Source organism: Ruditapes philippinarum, unplaced genomic scaffold, assembly GCF_026571515.1.
Source record: "Ruditapes philippinarum isolate M1 unplaced genomic scaffold, ASM2657151v2 ctg14887_1_1_1_1, whole genome shotgun sequence".
NCBI classification, from domain to species: domain Eukaryota; kingdom Metazoa; phylum Mollusca; class Bivalvia; order Venerida; family Veneridae; genus Ruditapes; species Ruditapes philippinarum.
In genome coordinates, this window is record NW_026852873.1 from 1,053 (window position 1) to 22,644 (window position 21,592).

At 33.0% G+C, this 21,592-nt stretch overlaps 1 protein-coding gene across 1 annotated transcript; it reads right to left on the reverse strand.

The window, feature by feature from the left end:
* Positions 1 to 6,743: 6,743 nt before the first annotated feature.
* On the reverse strand, positions 6,744 to 17,704 carry LOC132727164 (uncharacterized). Its single transcript, XM_060712594.1, has 5 exons — positions 17,435 to 17,704; positions 12,084 to 12,216; positions 11,176 to 11,361; positions 9,861 to 10,028; positions 6,744 to 8,449 (listed from the first exon to the last, which is right to left on the reverse strand). Exons 1-5 carry the CDS (start codon positions 17,570 to 17,572, stop codon positions 7,728 to 7,730), a joined length of 1,347 nt encoding a protein of 448 aa, XP_060568577.1. The 5' UTR covers positions 17,573 to 17,704; the 3' UTR covers positions 6,744 to 7,727.
* Positions 17,705 to 21,592: the final 3,888 nt, after the last annotated feature.

The following is a 21,592-nucleotide window of genomic DNA, read 5'->3' on the forward strand; positions in this document are numbered from 1 at the left end:
TAGTCAAGATGGGTCTTGGCATCAACATATATCTAACATAGTATCTAAAGCCTCTAAAATACTCGGTTCCATGAAAATGCTAAAATTCAAAATCAAAAGAAAATCACTTAATAATATATATGTATCATATTTACGTCCACATGTAGAATACGCGTCTTTAGTCTGGGATAACTGTGCGCAATACGAGAAAGAAACATTAAAAAAATTCAATATGAAGCTGCCCGTGTTGTTACAGGATTGACAAGATCCGTTACTATACAAAAATTATTAACAGAAATAGGTTAGGTCTCGCTTTCAGATATGAGACATATTCAAAAATAAGTTTTAATATACAAAGGCAAAAACAATTTATTACCACTTTATTTAATGCAATTATTTTCCCCATCTGTACAATATGCACATAAAAACCCATATTATTTAAGAAACAATCAAGACTACGCATCAATTGTCAGAAGAACAGAAAATTATTCAAAATCCGTTTTACCATCAGCACTACAACTATGGAATAAACTTCCAATTAATATACTTGAATCAGAATCCCTCCATTCCTTTAAATATTTAAATTCCCATCGGTCCCTTCATTTTTTATTATAGGTGAACGCTACTGTACATCATACTCGTTTAAGAAACAACTGCAATAACCTTAATTCGAATTTATATGATAATCACATTGTTTCCAGTCCATCTTGTATATGTGGAACACACATTGGAAATTCAGAACACTATTTTTTAAATACAAGATCTTTTCATCCTCTTAGTGTACGAAAAATTTTGTTTGGAATAGAAGGGCGATCTGAATCCGAAAATGAAATTATTTTTAAAGAAGTACAGACTTTAATTAAATCAAGCAAGAGATTTTATTGAATAAAATCAAATCTTTTTACTGCTAAAACAGTACTTTAAGACTAAACAGGGTTTTGTGCGGTGAATATCTTCGTTTTAATTTATTTATTATTGTCATGGAACTGTATACTCGCATTTTATGCGAACTGTTTTGTCTTGCCGGTAATTTTACTTTATGGTAGTTGTCTGATCTTTGGTTTCGTTTTCATTCGTACGTAAAACGTTTTTGTACATGTTAAAGAATATTTTTATGTTGAATGTCCATTTAGAGTCCGAACAGTGTAAGTTTTATCATATTTAAGTGTATTGTGATAGATAAATGTATAGTTTACAATTCAGCAATGTGTCAATTTGTTGGATGCCTTAGAAAACAGTGATGAAAAGTTGAACAAACGCTCAAAGAGTGTTTGAATTTGTGAACATGTCTGTGGAGAAGCATAACGATCACACACCCAATATGCAAAACCAACAATTAGTGACAATATGAACCAAATACAGGACATTACATTTTTTTTAAAGAAGGACTTGACATTATTAAGATTAATTCAGTTAAGCGACAAATCAGAAAAATACCAAGCGTAGAAGGGTACTTATACTAATATAGTGAAAGACTTGCTTATTAAATGGCTTGGCACTGAATCTACGAAACATGCCATTAGTCTTAAATCATCATATGTAGACAATGCAGCAAAAGCTGTTAAACTATTATGGCAACGTCTAGACCAAAGATACGGAACAGTTGAAAGCGTATTCTCAGCTCTAACATCACAATTACAAGCGTTCCCGAAAATTACACAGAGAGACTATAGTAAGCTATACGAACTTGGTGACATTTAAATGGAAAAACAAACACTCAAGGAAAATGAAGCATATGAAGTCGCTCTTTTGTACTTGATTCAAGTGTTGGAATTACACCAATATTGGGCAAAATGCCAAATTTCATGCTAGAAAAGTGGGTGAATATTGCAAGAAACTACAAGGAATCGCATGGTCTTGCTCATCCACCATTCTCGTTGTTTGTTGAATTCATTCAGAAACAGTCAAGGATTCGAAATGATCCAAGTTTCCAGCTCCCAGCTGAATAAAATCAATTTGTGACAAAAATAAGTGGAAAAATGCAACCAATAAGATCTGTAGTTCACGCTAGAAAAACAAATGTTGAAAAGTCTTCAGAAAATGCAAATTGTGCCCTCCATCCGGGAAAGTCACATTTGCTCGGCCAATGTAGACAATTTAAGGCAAAATCGTTCACAGACAAACGAGCACTACTGAAGAAAGGAGGCTTTTGTTTTAAGTGCTTTGGGAATAGCCATCAGTCAAGAGATTGTAAAGAGAACATTAATTGTGAAGGATGTGGAAAGTCACATAATACCGCCATGCATATCGACAGCAGTCATTGCGGGGAGAGAACGGTACCAACTGAAACAGTGAACAACTCATGCACTCAAGTATATGGATCTACGAAATTTCCTGGAAAGTCGTGCGTTAAAAGTGTGCCAGTTTTCATTTATGATAAAAGAAACAAAGACAACAAAATAAATACATATGCAATGATAGTCGACAAGTCCAAGCTTATTAGACACTTTAAATCTACAAGTTTATGAAATAATTGAGTATTCTGTGAATTCTTGTAGTGGCACCAAAGTGACATGTGGTCGAAAAGTTTCTAGCCTTATGATATCAAACCTTCTTGGTGACAAAGAATTTGAACTCCCATCAGTGTTAGAATGTAAGAATATACCAAACAACAGAAACGAAATCCCTACACCAGAAATAGCCGCATGCTATGATCATTTGAATAACATTGAACACGAAATACCGCAGGTCAACAATGATATTGACATTCAGATCTTCATTGGTAGAGACAGATAGAAGCTCATGTAGATCATGACCAGAGAATAGGACCTAAAGACACATCTTACGCTCAGACACTAGCACTAGGCTGGGTAATTGTGGGTGAAGCGTGCTTAGGAATAGAAACATTCAGGTAGACAATCTCACATTAACTGTGAACAAAATGTGCATCTTTAGTAAAGGTTATTATAAGCCAGGCCTCTCAGTGGAAGATAAAAAACTTGATGAGCGAAAACTTCGTTCGTGGTTCAGCTGGCAACCGGGCAGCTCCGTTACCATTCAAGTCTAATAGGCTGTGTTTACCCAACAACAAGATTTTGGTAGAACGTCGCCCCAAATTATTGCATGTGATCCTGAAAAATAACCCAGCAAAGAAACAACATTTCGTTGAATTTATTAGCAAAATCCTTAAAAATGGACATGCCGAAGTAGCACCAGAACTGAAACCCATCGAAGGATGTTGGTATATACCTATACATTCGGTGTGTATCATCCGAAAAAAGTTGACCAGATCAGCATCGTGTTTGACTCCTCGGCAAACTTTCAAGATTTGTTATTGAATGATATCCTGATGTCTTGACCAGATCTCACAAAGAACCTTCTTGGTGTGTTGTTACGATTCCGGAAGGAACCAATAGCAGTGACAGCTGACATCCAACAGATGTTCTACTGTTTTCATGTGAATAAAGAACATAGAAACTTCCTCAGATTCCTATGGTATCAGGACAATGATACAAACAAGAAATTGATCGAGTATAGGATGAAAGAACATGTCTTCGGAAACCGTCCATCACCCGCGGTTGCAGCATATGGTTTGCGCAAGACAGCTTTGATTAGTTCTGGCGAGTTCGGCTTGGAAGTGACAGACTTCATCATGAACAATTTCTACGTAGATGATGGTCTCACATCTGTTCCTACAGAAGAACAGGCAGTCACCTCGATAGTTGACACACATTCAGCTTTGATGAAAAACGGATATTTGCGCCTTTACGAGATTGCCTCGAACAGTATGAATGTGTTAAATGCTTTACCCTGTGAAGATTTAGCCAGAAATCTAACAGATATAGACCTTTCCGGCAGTGAGGTTCTATTACAACACAACCTAGGACTCTGCTGGAATTTCACGTTTCAAGTATCCAAAGATGTGAAACCGTTTACACGCTGTGGCATTCTGTCTACAATCAATAGTGTTTACGACCCTGTGGGTCTTGTGGCGCCTGTTGTGATTACAGGGAAGTTACTCTTGCAAGATATAGTGTCTGTAAACCAGGAATGGGATGATCCCCTACCAGCAGATAAAATCACTGTATGGCAAGACTGGTGTTCCTCTCTTAGTAGTTTGAATATGTTATAAATCTTTCGTCACTGCACACAGCCGTCAAGTGAGGCTACCAATGAACTACATGTGTACAGCAATGCGTCAGAAAGGGTGATAGCCGCCGCAGCTTACATTATCTCATCACACAATAGTTCCCAGCACCAGACCAGTTTTGTTTTGGGCAAGACAAAGGTGACACCCCGCAGTGGTCACACCATTCCTAGATTAGAATTATGTGCCGCTGTGTTAGGTATCGAAGTTGCTTGCACGGTACTGACAAACATTGACATAGATTTCACTAAAATCAAATATTATAAGGACAGCAAGATTGTGCTACGCTATATAGGCAAACGAACAAGACGCTTCTACACGTATGTTTCTAACCGCGTACAGAAGAGTCTGTCTAACTCATCGCCAGAGCAGTGGTACTACGTACCAACACACCTTAATCCTGCAGACATTGGCACCAGAGGGGTTTCAGCAACAGACCTAGCAAAAAGCACCTGGCTGAAAGGGCCGACCGTCTCGGAGGGACACTGTAAGCAACACTCGAAATCTATACTGAAACACTCGAAATCTATACGGAGACGAGTCCAGGTGCTCGCAAACCAGTTTTGGCGACGCAGGAGGTCCGAATATCTCAAAACACTCCAAACGAGATCTAAGTGTCAACCCGAACATTGTAACATGAAACCAGATGATATCGTTTTAGTGAAAGACTGCAATGTTCTGAGAAATAGTTGGCCATACGGTATAGTTGAGAAGGTGTTTCCCAATGATGGTGGAAAGGTTCGAAAATTGTGTGTGAGAATGTACAAAGAAGGAATATTGACTGTTTTAACAAGGCCAATAAGTGAACTTGTATTGCTCGTTGAAAGTAATTAACTGAGAAGAAACAGTTCAGCAACCGTATATACTATTTAGAAATAAAAAACAGTGTATCAGTGAAACTTAATTATTGAAGATTTGTTAATTTGTCATGTTGGTAACAATAATTGTTGACCAAGTGTAAAATTTCATTGTTTTCTAGTTATGTTCAGCAATTTTCAAATTTGTGCATTTTGTATGAGTATTATGTAATCCGGAAAAAACATAAGAATAAGTATTGGCAGGTTACATTTTTTTTTGTTTTTTTGTTGTTCTTAAGTATAATTTGAAATAGAATTTTAAGGTACATTTGAAGTTGTCTTCAAAACAAGTTAGTATTAATTAATACATATGAAGGTTTGTTATATTTCTTTGTTAAAGTGTATATTAAACCTATCAAGAAGTCAAGCTATTACCTTTACACTAGTAATTTTGATGGATTGTTTTGTATATGCATAATATGATTACATGTTTGTATTTTTTGTATGAAGAAGTTTACTTTATGGCATTTTATATGAAGATCTTGTTACTTTGAAAATAGATGCATTTATTGTTACCATATTGCAAAGTTACCATTGATTAAGTTTTTTCTTTTAATTACTCTTGTTTAGATATCTTTGATTTTATGTAAAGGTATTCGATCCCTTAAAGTGTGAATTAAGGTGACACATCCCTTTAATGTTTCCTATAATGTTTTTTTAAGGTAGATCAAGCATTACAATATTGTATTTTGGTTAATAGTGATATATAATATCAGACGGGGAGTGTCATGGAACTGTATATTCGCATTTCATGCGAAATGTTTTGTCTTGCCGGTAATTTCACTTTGTAGTAGTCGTCTAATATTTGGTTTCGTTTTCATTCGTAAGTAAAACGTTTTCGCACATGTTAAAGAATATTTTTATGTTGAATGTCCATTTAGAGTCCGCACAGTGTAAGTTTTATCATATTTTGGTGTACTTTGATAGATTAATGTATAGTTTACAATTCAGCAATGTGTCAGTTTGAAATAGTTCGTTTTTATATGAAAATTCCTCGATCACTTTTTGTACACTTTCGGACTGCCATAAAAACACATTTGGTACAAATAGCCCTTAACATCTACAAAATCTCCAAACATAGGTCAAAAGATGCAAAAATAGAGAATAAATGGGTGATGTCGGGATGGAGAAGGTTTAACCGGTGAGCGAGGCGAGATTTGATTCACTTTCGCAGCGAACCGGACAAACCTTTTCCTATCCCGACAACAACCATGTATTCGATTTATCCTGCTTATTGCATAGTTTGATCATGTTTTTAGATTATTTGAATTGTTTCATTCTTACAAACAGGGTCTATATGAAGTTTTGTTTTTGCTAACCATGTCATTATAGACTAATCCTGTGATGTAATGACTGGAGAAAGCTTATAAGAATCTTACACTGGCTGCCGATACAGACCGGAATATCTAGCTTGAGGGTAACTGTTTACGGCGGTAACGAGGCTCTGTGCAATTTCCGCTGAACAGTTACCCGAGAGCTGGATGTTCACATCAGGTGTTTGATTCTTTTTCAAATAATTTCAATTAATTTCAGAACAGAAATTACAAAAACTGAAAACTGATATTCGCATTACGCACATTTTTTAATCGCATGGTTTCGAACTTGTTGTTTTTACTAGCCCATCATACTCAGTACACTTAAACCTGTATTGATATATAGCAGTGCAATTTTTTCATTGAATCATATAGGTAAAACTCTATTGATATATAACAGTTGAGGTTTTTTGCACCTGCTATATATCGGTTGAGTTGGGGTATTTATTCACAGAGGCTCCAATAGGGCATCGGTAACGAACATTCAGAATAATATAAACAAAGATAATCAATGAAATTAAATTTATTCTCATAAATACAACTGCTCAAATCAAAAGTACATCCGCTGAATGAATTATTGTCCATTTGAAAAGTCCTTAAAATCTTGTATCAATATTATTTTCTGCACAATTAAAGTATCCGTTTTTAATCCGTCTTAAACATTTGACATCTTAAAATGTTCAAGGGTTGCACATCTTAGTTTAGATCTATTCCTTTTTCTTCTTTCTTTTTTTGCGGCGGTAGCGAAAACACCTTCAAACAACTGCCTTATAATAAATAGCTGTTAGCATTAGATAGTATTGGTATATTTTATCAGAGGTTTCTATTTTTTCTGCTTTCTATTACAAATCAAATTTATGAAATTGCGATAAAACAGTTAACTGTTACATAGTAGCGTATGAACTTACAACTTTTTATTCATAGCGGTAAAATGATGTCATCCTTAAAACGCAATGGCGTCTTTTAAGGCACGCGACTTATCATACATGGGGTGTAAAACAGATTTTCCTAACACTGGTGTAAACGGTATATAATCCTGTAAAAGTTATCCGGCAAGGCTTTGTAGACAGAAGCAGGATACACTGATTTCATTGTGTTAGTCACGCAATAGCCAATATATGCATGTATTTTGTAAATTATTTCGTGAATTGTGCATATTTTTTTCTTTTCTTAAAATCTTACTAATTTTCTCATGGTTGATTTTCTTCAAATATTTTGACTGATCTGTGTTTGCTGGGTACACAAAACTAATTGAGCTTCATAACACGCAAACTTCACCATGGCGGATGTATATAAAGTGTCAGGCAATGGGAAATTTATTTTGTACTTTTTCATAACATTTAAACAATGGCACTGTATTGTTCTTTAAAAACATTTGTTATTTGAACATAGTTATAAAAATAATTAAGTCAATATATAAAACTAACGTTCTGTATCCCACAAAAACATAAAGTGAAAAACAAAATTAATGTGTTTCGCTTTTAAGTTTATCTAATTCGGCACGTGACCTTCTTTTGCAAATGTTACAAGTCTTATTGCCTCCACACCTTTCATATCAAAGTCTTCTTTCAGCGTGTCTTTGTCCAGTTGTATTAGCAGTCGACCATCAATTTGTTCAGTCTTAAAAGTATCAGCATATTTCCCTAAGTTCAGTCTTTTAAGATACTCGACAACCTCCTCGATACTCAGTTTCTTTACGTCAGCATGCCTTTTAACATCACGTACAAATTTACTCACCGCTCCAGGTGATGGCTTAGATTTAAGTTTCGCGCTGGTGTGCGTTGATGGTGCTAAATTCGTTCGTGGTACACCATTTTCATACATGGATTCTGCACCATTATCCTTTGTAACTGCTGCAGGAAGACCAGGTATAGGCTTCCGTTCTGGGAGAGCTGTTGGTGCTGTCACTTGATATTTTTTATTGTGCTTATGTAGTTTTGACGTCAAATGACTTCTCTTTGACCATGACATCCTAAGCTTGTCATATGGTTCAAGTGTCGTTTGATTCTCTCGCGCCGTGATGTCAATTTCCTCGTAAACGTTTAGACCTTGGTCTTGGTTTTGAAGATTATGTACTTGGTTCAATGATGCAGTGTCAAATGATCTATGTGGTGATTTGTTTACAAGACTGAGAATTTTACAGTAAGATGTCGGTTCAATATACGTGTACTTGTTACCAGTGTGAACTGTGCTAGTGTCATACTCGGCAATATCTGAAAACACAAAATGTTTGCCTGCTTTAATAGAATGTAGATCCAGTTTAACATGCGTAATGAAACTTGTGAAGAAACGTTTTATACAATGACAATCATTTACCTTAATACCAAAATGGCATTATTCCATTTAATTCAAAATACACTGACAACGCTAAAGCTATAAAATTGGCTTGCCCATCATTCAATGTGAAAAAAAAACATTCATCACTTTTAGGAAACATTTCAAAATATTTACTGACTTAATAACGAACTGTGCAAGACCATGAGCAGATGACACGGATGTGCCATCTGATCCTGGTATACACTGGCTAAATTGGTATATGTAGTCGCAGATAAATCAACCAAGCTTTGGTGTTAGACCGTGTTCTCGCCTAAATATGAAAATTGTAAAAGAAATAATATCAATCATGTCAATGTTAATTAACCTTTTCTCGTGCATTAACATCTACAGAAGCACCAGGGCGCAGTTAAAGCCCGAACCAGAAGGAGGAGGTATTGTATTAGTCCGAGGCCTTTTGCAGATGTTAATACATGTAAAAACGTATTTTGCGTTTTGTTATTTGTATTTCGTATGTTTGCTTGTTGCTTTCCACGTGCTAGTGTGACGTCATTTGTTACGTCATTTAACGTTATGATTTGAGAGTGAGACTAAAGAAAGGATAAGAGCACCACCCTCAATATCGTATTCTGGTATATACCGGACAAGGCGCTTGTATTATTAAATGTTGAGATCTTGCCTTTTCATCTAACGGAACTTACTTTAAAATGGCTAATTTATCTCTCAACACCGATTTATATACGATAATGAATGAAAATGTAAGAATCGGCTAAAAAAAAGAAATTGGTCTATTTTGTGATCATGATTTCTGCAAGCGTCTAGAGCTTGTATTGAGTTAAATCCTTAATTTGGTAATAAAGCTACCGGGCCGTCATTGAATAAGGATGTTGTTACGCAGCGCCCTGAGTTAGATTTATTACAAATAATGTGCAATAACGACGCGTAGTCACGAAAATATATCCGTTAGTTCTTGGAAAAAATTAAATTTATATAACTCAGCAAATAAAATCTTAAATGAATAACATCCGGTAAAATTTGTTGTAATAACAAAAAAACATTAATATGTAAAATCATTTCATTTCAGATAATGTTTGTGAACTTAAAAAAAATACAAATTGTGAAATTATGAGATTCCCTACAATTAATTAGATCCTTATAAGCGTTGGGTGTGTCTCAAGATGTCTATGGTGTCCGTCCGAATGCAAGCACCTGACTGTTCAAGTCACGTCCATATTCAAGCCAGTTTCTTTATGGACAAAACATTTCTTAAACTATAAAGTATTATATTGCATTTTAGCGATAGCACTGCTTAATGTAACATATGATTTTTCAGAGAAATAATCGTCTCACGTGGATTTCCAAATTCGTTATCAAATTCTATATCACTGGCAGCTTGATCTAACTTCTGTTGAAAGACGTTCCATGTACCCTCTGTTTGACCTTTAATCCCTGTTACCACTGCCAGTCTCACTTGTGACAGATAAACTGGTATGTAAACAATTTCTTCACTCATTTTACCTGTAATTTGAATGAATGAATAATTAAATGTATTAAAATTACAATATCTTTAAATGATAAACATTTTTAGGTAAATGTCTTTCATATGGTTCCGTAGTCGGTCATTTATTGTAAAGACATATCTCAATAAGGGACGTAGTCAAAATAGCTGTCACTGTTGTACAGCGTTCACCGGAAATAGCCCCTCAAAACATCGAATATGAAAGTTAAAAAGTGTTCGTCGAGTTCATCCGAGGTAATGCTTCAACTTATTTCTCCATCATAACTTAATCGATTTTTCCAACCTAAACAATTTTGAAGCTAAATATATCTGGTTCTAGAGAAATATTTGCTTTTTTCTGCAAATTGAATACTTTTGTTATATTGGCTATAAATTGTAGTGTAGTTGTTGACATTTGCGAACGATGTCGATATTTACAACTAAATCAAGCCCAAAACGCATTTTTGTATCAAAATCCGTCTGTTCTACAAAACATAGACTTCCCTCTAACTATATTTGAGTGGTCACCCATCATTTCAAGCTGATTTTAGCAAACTTTATTTCCGGTGGACGCTGTACAACAGTGGTTGTGTCCGTCTACTCTGTTGAAGCTCTTAATAAATGGTTCCTATCGTCTGATGTTAACATGCGTAAAGAATTGCCACTTTTTATGATCTCTTGTGTATTCATTTTTTTTATATATATTTTATGCTGTACTTATCCTTGATAGTGATTATTACAAGATATATTGAATTATAATTTAACAATAATTAAAATGGAAATAAGATGTAGTTTCTTTGAGCTATGGATATGGAATAGGTTTAGGTTCAATACTGAATTTATTACAATTTTGTAATGCGAGTACGGTGGCAAAGAGGTGATATGTGTGTGTGTTTCTATGACATAGTACCTCGTGCGCACGACTTAATATCTCGTGCGCACGACTTAATAATCTCGTGCGTACGACTTAATAACTCGTGGCCTCGACTTAGAAACTTGTCTCACGGGTATGTTATAAAATGAGATATTTTTGTACACATTTTTACATCATAATTTATATAAATATATTTATCATACAAAAGGACAGTTTGCATTCTAAGTGTACATACAGTTAGTAAGTTAAGTAAACGAACAACTTTAAATAACAAAAAATTAAACTATACAAACCGTCAATTATACAATTTGACAACAGGTTAATCTCGTCATAGGTCTGTAGGAGATCCATGCGCGGGATGTTGCTAACGTCGACAGCAGTGTGTTTATCAACTGTAAATCTGCGATTCTTCGCAAACTGGACGGTTATCGGAAGTGTATAGTTATGCAAAATGGTAAATATTGATTTCAGCTCTCCGTCTGTTAAAAATTAGGAAGAAAAGGAGATAGCATAAAGTTCAATTGACATTATATATAGTGAGTGAACAGGTTAAGTCAAAATAAGTTTTATATTTTGCCATAAGAAATCCCTTCAATGAACGATAAATAGGACTCGTGGCCCAAGGAATTTTCTGTAAATATCAGTCACAGTTCAATTTATAAAAAGAGTTCGGCAATCTTTTTTTATATTTAAGACAGATATATATTTTATCTTAAACATTTTCATAAATCAACAGTTAGTCAATCGCCTTTATAACAGTCCATCTTTTGAAATAAATATTTTCAACAAAGGAAATAGTATTTCTTATATCTATTTCACAAAAGCTTTTATTTCTTGGTGACATGCTTTAGTTTCAAAACATTTCTAAATGGACATATAGCCAGGCAATTCATTTTTTGTTTGAAAATAATAATATATATTTATCTCGTAAGTTCACAATTAAGCGTGATGTGCTCAAATAAATGTGTGCATCCCGTATTGTGACATTCTTTTTATTAATTTGTTATCTTTTTGTCGTTTTCTAATGTTTGAATGTCCTTTCTAAAACTTGACATCTACACACATTACACGGATACATGGTGTTAAGGAAAAAATCATGAAGTTTGCCTTTAAATTTGAGCACTGGAAATGATGCACTATATCAACAAAAGCTGTATCATCTATTTCTAAAACAGTATTACATGTACTTGTTTTAACTCACGTTTGTCTCCTTTTCTAACGACACACAAACTTATGTCATAACATACAGGTAAACTTATTATTTTAGTGTGCGTCGTGTACTGGATCCTGGCTACTACCCTTTTTTGTTTCGATAAAGCATGTACTCGCAGCACCTGGTATAAACACAAATATCTTAATTTTCAAATCAAATCAAATCAAAATTCATTTATTGTCTGTGTGTATATATGACATTACACAATACATAAGCTGTGTATAGCTTTTGACCGAGATACATGCATGTAAACATAACACTCATAAAAGACGCATATAATGATAATCTTTGAAAGACAAATGGTAAAACATGTTACATTAATCTTAATACTTTATTGTGCGATGTAGACCCTACATATAGTTTAAAATGATAAATAATATTGACATGCTAGAGATAACATTTAACATACTGTAATATAAGTGAATAAAAATATATACTGTATCTAGAAAAACTGACCGTACACATTAACTCATACATATATAAAATTAAATTAAAACTTGTGTGGAGTCTGCTGATCTTGACCTAGACCTAAGAACTGTTACAAAAGAAAATAAGATACCGAAAATGAAAAGGATCACAAAAGTGTGACCACTTAAAAGGTTTTGAAATGGTGGTGGTAGTGATGGTGGTGGTAATTTTCACTCCTGATCACGGCTGTTAGCCACATAGAATTTACGAGAGCAGAGTTCAGCTACCGTATTGTTCCTGGGCAGGCTGTCAAGCAGTTCACCAGTACTAGTTGCCTCCACTTTAGCAAGGAACTGAAGTCCTGCACATGCCAGATTATAGATACGGTGCGAATGGCCGTACAAAAGATTTCATGATCAATCACAACGAAATTGGCACAGTCATTCCAGGTTATCGAACCAGGGTCGTCCGATTCACAGTCAAATGATTAAGTGTAATGTTTTAACCTATGCTTTAAATGCACATATGCTTCAGAAATGCAATCAATTTTATTTCTCAAAAACTTTATTTTTGTATCTTTGACAGATTTTGAAAAAATACCTGTTTGCACACATACATGAACTTTTTGATGCTTTTGCTCTGTTATTAATTGGTATAATTAAAGTGTATTATTATATAGTATTTTGTATGAAAGTCAAAAAAATTCTTTGTTTACATTTCCCTACCTGAACTACAAGCAAGACATACTTCTTACAGTTGATTATCATCGAATATGCTTTAAATCCATGATTTAAACATTATAAGTATAGTTTAAACATATTTATTGAAGCTTTATTGTGAAACAAGTTCTTGCAACTTATATTAGAGATTTTAAGCTTGTACGGTTAACGATAGCCGGAGACGAACAACGGGTAGAATATTCGGGGGTTATCTCAAAATAGTAATTATTAAACTTAATAATAAAACAGTAAGTCCTATAACCTTATTATGACAAGTAAGATAAGTACAAATATATACAATTTTGGAAGAGCATTCCCCTTAATGTATCCATACAACGTTTAATCTCTGCTATAGCGAGTTCAACTCATACACTCTGTTTTAGGCCCTCTTTTTACGGAATATTTGAGATGACGTGTATGATGTCACAATATTTTCATAAGTCGACAATTTCAATGCACTCTTGTGGAAATGGTAAATCAGTGCCGATCTGAGGTAACATATGATACTGCTGGGCATCGTTTTGATGACCAAGAAACCCACTTCGTATAGTTTATATCTTATATTCGATAACCTGAATAAAACTGTTTTCATAGGGCTATTTATTTTATATGAAATTCCATCAATTGCTATCGCGGCTATTGGAATTCTGTTCCAGGTGCCTTTCATGGCTTACCACTCATGACATTGTGGCCAAACGACAAATGCTTTAGACGTAGATAGAAAGTCGTGATAAGCAACCTTATTTCCATAACAAAGTGGCACTTGGCACTGATTTGTTGAACAATGACATCATAACATTCTGGTATGTTCGAAACCACATAAGCACATGAAATACTCTGTTTTTTGCAAAAGATTTATGAGGCTTGTATGATGAAATACGAAGAGTTTCTAATAGATCTAAAAATGTCTCAGGAGTTTCCCATGTCACTTGACAGAACCGAATGGAACAGATGAAAGAAAACACATTTTGCCACTGTAAATGTCTTTAACGATTCAAAAAAAGTCTCAGGTAAGGCTCTGGTCGAATGAGTTCTAAAATCATGCAAATAAGTCCAATGTAATAGGTGATGTCGTGGGAGCCATATCCAAAGCGAGTGAAATGTTACTAATTGTTTGGATTGATTCATTGTTACCGAATATAAGAGAAATGAATGCCTGGATTTTTTTAACATTTTTTTTTGTGAAATAAAGAATTGTGTTGAAATAGTTTAACCATACTTCATAAACTACTATAATCTTTTTGTACCGTTTTATTGCATAATTTATCATTCATGTAAAGCGAAATTTCCCGCGGGTAATGTTGCACAAATTTTTGTCCATAATAGATAGATAGATAGATAGATAGATAGATAGATAGATAGATAGATAGATAGATAGATAGATAGATAGATAGATAGATAGATAGATAGATAGATAGATAGATAGATAGATAGATAGATAGATAGATAGATAGATAGATAGATAGATAGATAGATAGATAGATAGATAGATAGATAGATAGATAGATAGATAGATAGATAGATAGATAGATAGATAGATAGATAGATAGATAGATAGATAGATAGATAGATAGATAGATAGATAGATAGATAGATAGATAGATAGATAGATAGATAGATAGATAGATAGATAGATAGATAGATAGATAGATAGATAGATAGATAGATAGATAGATAGATAGATAGATAGATAGATAGATAGATAGATAGATAGATAGATAGATAGATAGATAGATAGATAGATAGATAGATAGATAGATAGATAGATAGATAGATAGATAGATAGATAGATAGATAGATAGATAGATAGATAGATAGATAGATAGATAGATAGATAGATAGATAGATAGATAGATAATAGATAGATAGATAGATAGATAGATAGATAGATAGATAGATAGATAGATAGATAGATAGATAGATAGATAGATAGATAGATAGATAGATAGATAGATAGATAGATAGATAGATAGATAGATAGATAGATAGATAGATAGATAGATAGATAGATAGATAGATAGATAGATAGATAGATAGATAGATAGATAGATAGATAGATAGATAGATAGATAGATAGATAGATAGATAGATAGATAGATAGATAGATAGATAGATAGATAGATAGATAGATAGATAGATAGATAGATAGATAGATAGATAGATAGATAGATAGATAGATAGATAGATAGATAGATAGATAGATAGATAGATAGATAGATAGATAGATAGATAGATAGATAGATAGATAGATAGATAGATAGATAGATAGATAGATAGATAGATAGATAGATAGATAGATAGATAGATAGATAGATAGATAGATAGATAGATAGATAGATAGATAGATAGATAGATAGATAGATAGATAGATAGATAGATAGATAGATAGATAGATAGATAGATAGATAGATAGATAGATAGATACTTTTGTTTCCTCCAAAGATGAAGAGCATAACAGTATTTACAGATACAATATTTACAGTAACAATACATGTATAATACCATTTAAATATTATGCGATAACATTACAAAAATATATCATAACAAAAACAAAAATCATATATATTGTGGGATCTATATCAAATCTTTCATTCTATGGCAAAAATAATTCACACCTGTGTTTAATTTATTGATCTATTATCTAACAAGAAATTATGGCAACTACAAGTGTATCCTTAATATGATTATATAGCTTCAACGAAATCGAAACTAAAGCTTTTTAAAGTGGGAAACACCTTTTATTGATTTCTTAAAAATAATGAAGGGGAATTGGCAAAAAGTGCTAAATAAAAGTCATATCTTCTTCTTAACAGAAGATATAGTTAATATAAAGCTGTAGTATATAATAATCATGCTTTTTAGTTTCGGTTATCTTGTAGAGGAGTGACAATAGATGCTATTACGCACCGTCTTCAGCATGCCGGGGTCGACACGAGAGAACACGAGGCCAGTCAAGTAGCAGGTCAGTCACGCCAGGATAATCAACCAGGGATATCAGCTGATTTGAGGAAAAACATTGCTAAAGAACTTTCATCGTCACAAGATGATCCAACGCCGCCGTGCACACAGAGACGTAAAAGAAGAAAGATGCCGCATGCTGGTATCATTCGGAAAAATTAATTATCATTCAACGATTTTATTAAAAACAAAGTTCCAAGATGGTGTCGAGAAATCTTCTGATAAACAAAATAAGATATTCAGAAAAGACTTATGAACGCATTTTGTAATATAAATAAATGCAATCTTTAAAAAGAGATCATTTGAAACGCCCCCTTAGAAAAATAGCCGTCTCCGTCTTCGTCTGTCGGTATCGACTCAAGCTAAAAATCTCTATTTTAATCACTTTCGAATCCGCTTCCTAGAACTAACAAGTACTGGTGTCATATGAAGAAACATGGTCGTGACCAAAGTAGGTCTCGAACCAGTTATCATTGGGTAGAGAGACAGACAGCTTAACTACTAGGCCGCAACTCCTATTGTTAAACGAATGCTTGAAATAAAAAATATGGATCTCTGAGGCATAATGTGCCAGCTAACATAGTATGACTTGCAAATAGTAGGCTATTAAAATCAACTTTCTTTTGTATCCAGAACGGAAAACATATCCAAAGACGTGTATGCGTCTTTATTTAAGGCATACAGTCATGTAGATAACGCTCGGTGTTATCAATCCCTTAAATCATTCAAATTAATCCGAGATAAAATGAGATATCTTTTTCACCATATTTCACAAACATAAATCACTCTTTACATGCTTTAGGTGAATTCATGTCTGATCGATATCACTACATTATATAACATAGATTTCATTTACTCTAGGCAAATTACAGTTACGGTGATATTTTTAATGAAGAGGCCATTCTCACGTAAACTTGGATGCCATTACAATTGCAGGCGATATTAAAATTGTAGTTATAAAATGCAATGTAGTTTTGGTGTGTATTCATTGGTGATCATAACCAGCGTTTTGTTATAAATTGCTAACAATATTCAAATAGACACACGGCCTTACCTTTTTTATTTTTAAGATAAATTGAAACGAAATTTTAGGCGCCATATGATCTAAATTGTGTTGGTGCCTCGTAAAACCAAGCAAAACAAAACAGAAATTAACATACACGCATGAGAGTAACTGAACCGTGTTGAAACCAACAAACATACAAACCAACCCTGCTTAATAAAGATTTCATTACAAACAGAATACAGACAAACCTGTTCCCTGTCAAAAGTATCTTCATTATCTTCTCCACAGAAACCTTGAGTCACCATCACAATTTGTGGAAGATTATCAGTATATTTCTCTTGAAACTCAGCTACATTGTAGTCTTTTGTCTCGTGCAAAAATTCCATATGTCGTAAAAGAAAACGTTTCGGAATTCTACAAGAGACTATATGATTAGTTGAAAAATATTAAAATGACGTGATATCATATAGTATAAAGATAAAGTGTCTTTCATGAACTCTTTCAGAGGTATATAATTGTATAAAATCATTGTACTTCTCGTTTGGATTACAAGTTTGTGCTAACCTTCTTGCTTTATCCCTCCCTCAAACACTCCACCCAATTATTTTAAGGTATCCTCAGTCTGTAAATATGATTCTACATTGTAAAGTTATTACATTTTTCTTTTTAAGATGTTGTTAAGAAAATAAACTCCTTTTATAGGAAAAAAGAACAAAAGAAGAATCATACATGTATTTACCAAAATATTAATGTTCCAAACAATTGATATTTTAACACTTTCTGCATAAAACCGAATGTTTATTTAGATTTCTAACATATCATGTTTCACTTCCTATATTGTAACATGTACTTAAATCATCCAAATGTGATAACGCAAAATATAATATGCATTCACTATACTGCAAGAGGTAGTACTTTAAAAAAAACATAAGTAAATATAAAATGTTATCACAATATTCATTATGATGTAATGGGTGAGAATCTGTGAAGATATTTTGGCTGAATATTTGTTTTTTAAAAAAAGGGTACAACTACACTGTTTTCAAATTCTGGAAAAAAACCATTACTTGGGAGAGATTTGGCAAATATGTCTTCCACTGGATACTCAAAAAACATTCATGAACCTAACTAAAGTTATAGAATAACTTAATTTGATTCCATTTATTTAAAAAAAAGAATGTTCCCTTTAGCCATTTAATTGAATTGTCGTTTTTTTCATCTGCGATTATACATGATCTGATAGCATCGATTTGGTGGCTTACCTAAAATCAACCTTTTTCAACAGGAGCAGAATTTTAAAAAAAATACACCATAAATCTAAATTTAAATCAAGAAAGAATATTATCGGATTTGTTTATTTTTCGGGGGGTGCAAAGATGCGAATTTGTCATATCATATTATTTGTAAATTAAGCTGGCCCTCGGTCATTTAAATCGGCACCCCTTTTTAATAAGTACTATAGAAGACAAATGTGATTTTCGGTTTATGTTTTGACGTTAAATAAAACTAAAGAATTGTGTGACACTTATATACAGAACAGTATTTTCCTTAAAGTGAATCTTTAATTGGAGGTTTGTTATGTTATAAATAATTATGTTGATGGTATGAAGTTTTAGGTAAAGCATCAAATCACGAAATAATTATATATGTATGCTTTTGGCGAGTGTGAGATACAGAATCTGATATTACATACATTTATATAGCAGATAATTAAATACTAGTATTCTAAAACAAAAGATTATAATTATTCTGATAAATATTTATGCTATATCATATAGAACTTTATCAACACCTTTTTCAAGCAATAATTTTTTGAAACATCCAAATGATACATACTAGTAATTCAATTTGTTTTTAGATATTTTTGGAAAATGTGCCCATGGTAGACCTATCCCTAAATATATACAACCTGGTACATATTAATATGATTTGTACTTGTATAGACATACCGTCTATTAATTAATTATCATATTATATTCATTTTCGTCCCATATGTAGCTTCTTCTCGTATAATCTGGGCACGATAAGCTGAACCTTCGTCGGTTCTAAATTATAAGCACACTACAAGATTATTGTTTGGCAAAATTGACCTGAGACATTTGAATATTCAATGACCTTTCGTCGGTAATTGTTCGATTCCGAAGTATATTATACGGACCTTAAAGTATGGCATAAAGGTATACAGGGTATATGTATAACTTAAAGTTACAAACAAAACATTTGCTAGACTAGCATCGCTGATAAGGAGTTAAGATTCTTAGTTTAAAAGTGAAGCTGTAGGTTCGAATCCTAATGAAACCTCTTTATATTTGAATTATATTTTACAAAACTTGACTACTACTAGGAATGTGTACATGCCAATCCCCCATTATATGATTGAACAAATTAAAATTATGAAACATATATACATTTATATATCAAAGTTATGATTTTTTTTAAAGAAAAGCATAAGAAATTTAAAAAAAAAAAGATTCATTCATTAATGCTGCATATAATTGAAATATATTTTAAGAAGTCTGAGGAAAAAAGTTTGTCGAGGATTAGGAGCTTGCAACTGCGCAATTGCTATGCTATCACTCTTACCACTATAGGCCAGTGAGACGTAAGTGCAAATAAAGTATTGACAACATTCATATCATTAAAATCAATTAGTTAATCGTAACAAATAAACTTACGAATATTTTCCAAAAGTTATCAGGTCAATATTGCCAAACAAAAACCAAATTATGAAAATTAAAGTTAAACGCATTATATTTTTACGAAATGATATCTTCGTTTTGACTCTATAGCACAGTAAAAAAACACCCTTAATTGATATGAAGTATGTGGTTCCGTTATATGTCGCAACGGCACAAATATGTCGCACTTGCCGCCGCTAAATGTCGCACCATTGTCTCTTAATGTCACAACCACCGCTAAATGTCTCAAAATATTTTGCCATTAAATATCGTTATGACGACGATAAATGTCACGTGATTAATGGCGGTAAAATTTTGTTTTGTCGCTCCGCAAATATTAATGTTTTGATTTAATAATCTGATGGTTTGTGGAATTTTTGTGGATATATATGTTCGTGTATATGTGCGGATATGAAAAGATTTAAGTGACAATAGATTTCTGTTATGGGTAATAGGCATTAAAGGAAAAAAGGCAGTATTGATAGGGACTATAAAAAGGGACAAAACAGAAAGAAGATAAATTCGGAAGGAGGCCCGTCGGGAAATGTTTCGGTGAGTAAAATATTAAGTCAGACAAACAGTACATGTATATTATATGACGAGATTGAATCTGAGAATTTGACTGTTAATAACGATAGTGTTTTTATACCGACCATATTGACTATTTATGGCATGAAGGTTCGCCAGCATATCATATTGTAAATATAGACGTTTTTGAATTTTTTGAGACTAATATAAGTTATCACAGTGAGTTTGGCGATTTATATGTGTGCGGCGATTTTAATAGTAGAGTGGGTCTAAAGCCGGATTTAATTAGACATGATAATGTTAATGAATTATTTGATGATCAAGATTATATTCCAGATGTTTAAAGTGACAGGGCTTCTTTTGATACAAAGCGTAATAGTTTTGGGTTAAGACTTCTCGATGTTTTGTAAATGTTATCGACTATGATGATGATATATATGTTTCTAAATATAAGTGGTCACAGGTAAATAGGGATTCATTTAGAGCCAGTCTTATTGGCCAATTTCCACTATTGAATCAATTAGTACATAGTTTTGAACCAACGAAAAACTTGCGTAAATGATGTTGTATCAGAATTTACGAATATTGTTAAAGATGCTGCTGACAATATTTTGAAAACTTATAAAGAATCACAAACGACATGTTTTATTGATTCGCCTTCTGTTAGTAACGTTGAGTGGTTTGATGGAGAATGTGTTAGCGCTAGAAACAGTTATCTAGAGGCTTTAAAGGTTTTTAACAATTGTAAATTAGATATAAGTAGCATTCATTATTGTGATTGTAAACAAAAGTATAAGAAGTTGATACAAAGAAAGAAAACTCAGTATAAGATTAGAAAATTAGAAGAAATTGAAAACTTTAAACTTTGTAAACCAAAAGCTTTTTGGAAATATTTTAAAAATAATAATAATATTTTTCAGTCAGCAAATTTAATTACTGAAGATGAATTTTTTTATTTGTTTTCAAATCTTGAAGATGATATATTTCCATGCCAAAATGAATAAGTTGAACAGTTTAGCGGTACTCATGATTTTGACAGTTGCTCCGTTAATGTCGAATTTGACCGCCCCATATATTCTGGCGAAATTATGAAAGCTGTTAGAAAATTAAAAAACAAATACCGTAAAGCATATGGAAATGATTGTCTCTTAAATGAATATCTTATAGAAACTTTTTGATGCCGTACGTATGTGATATTTT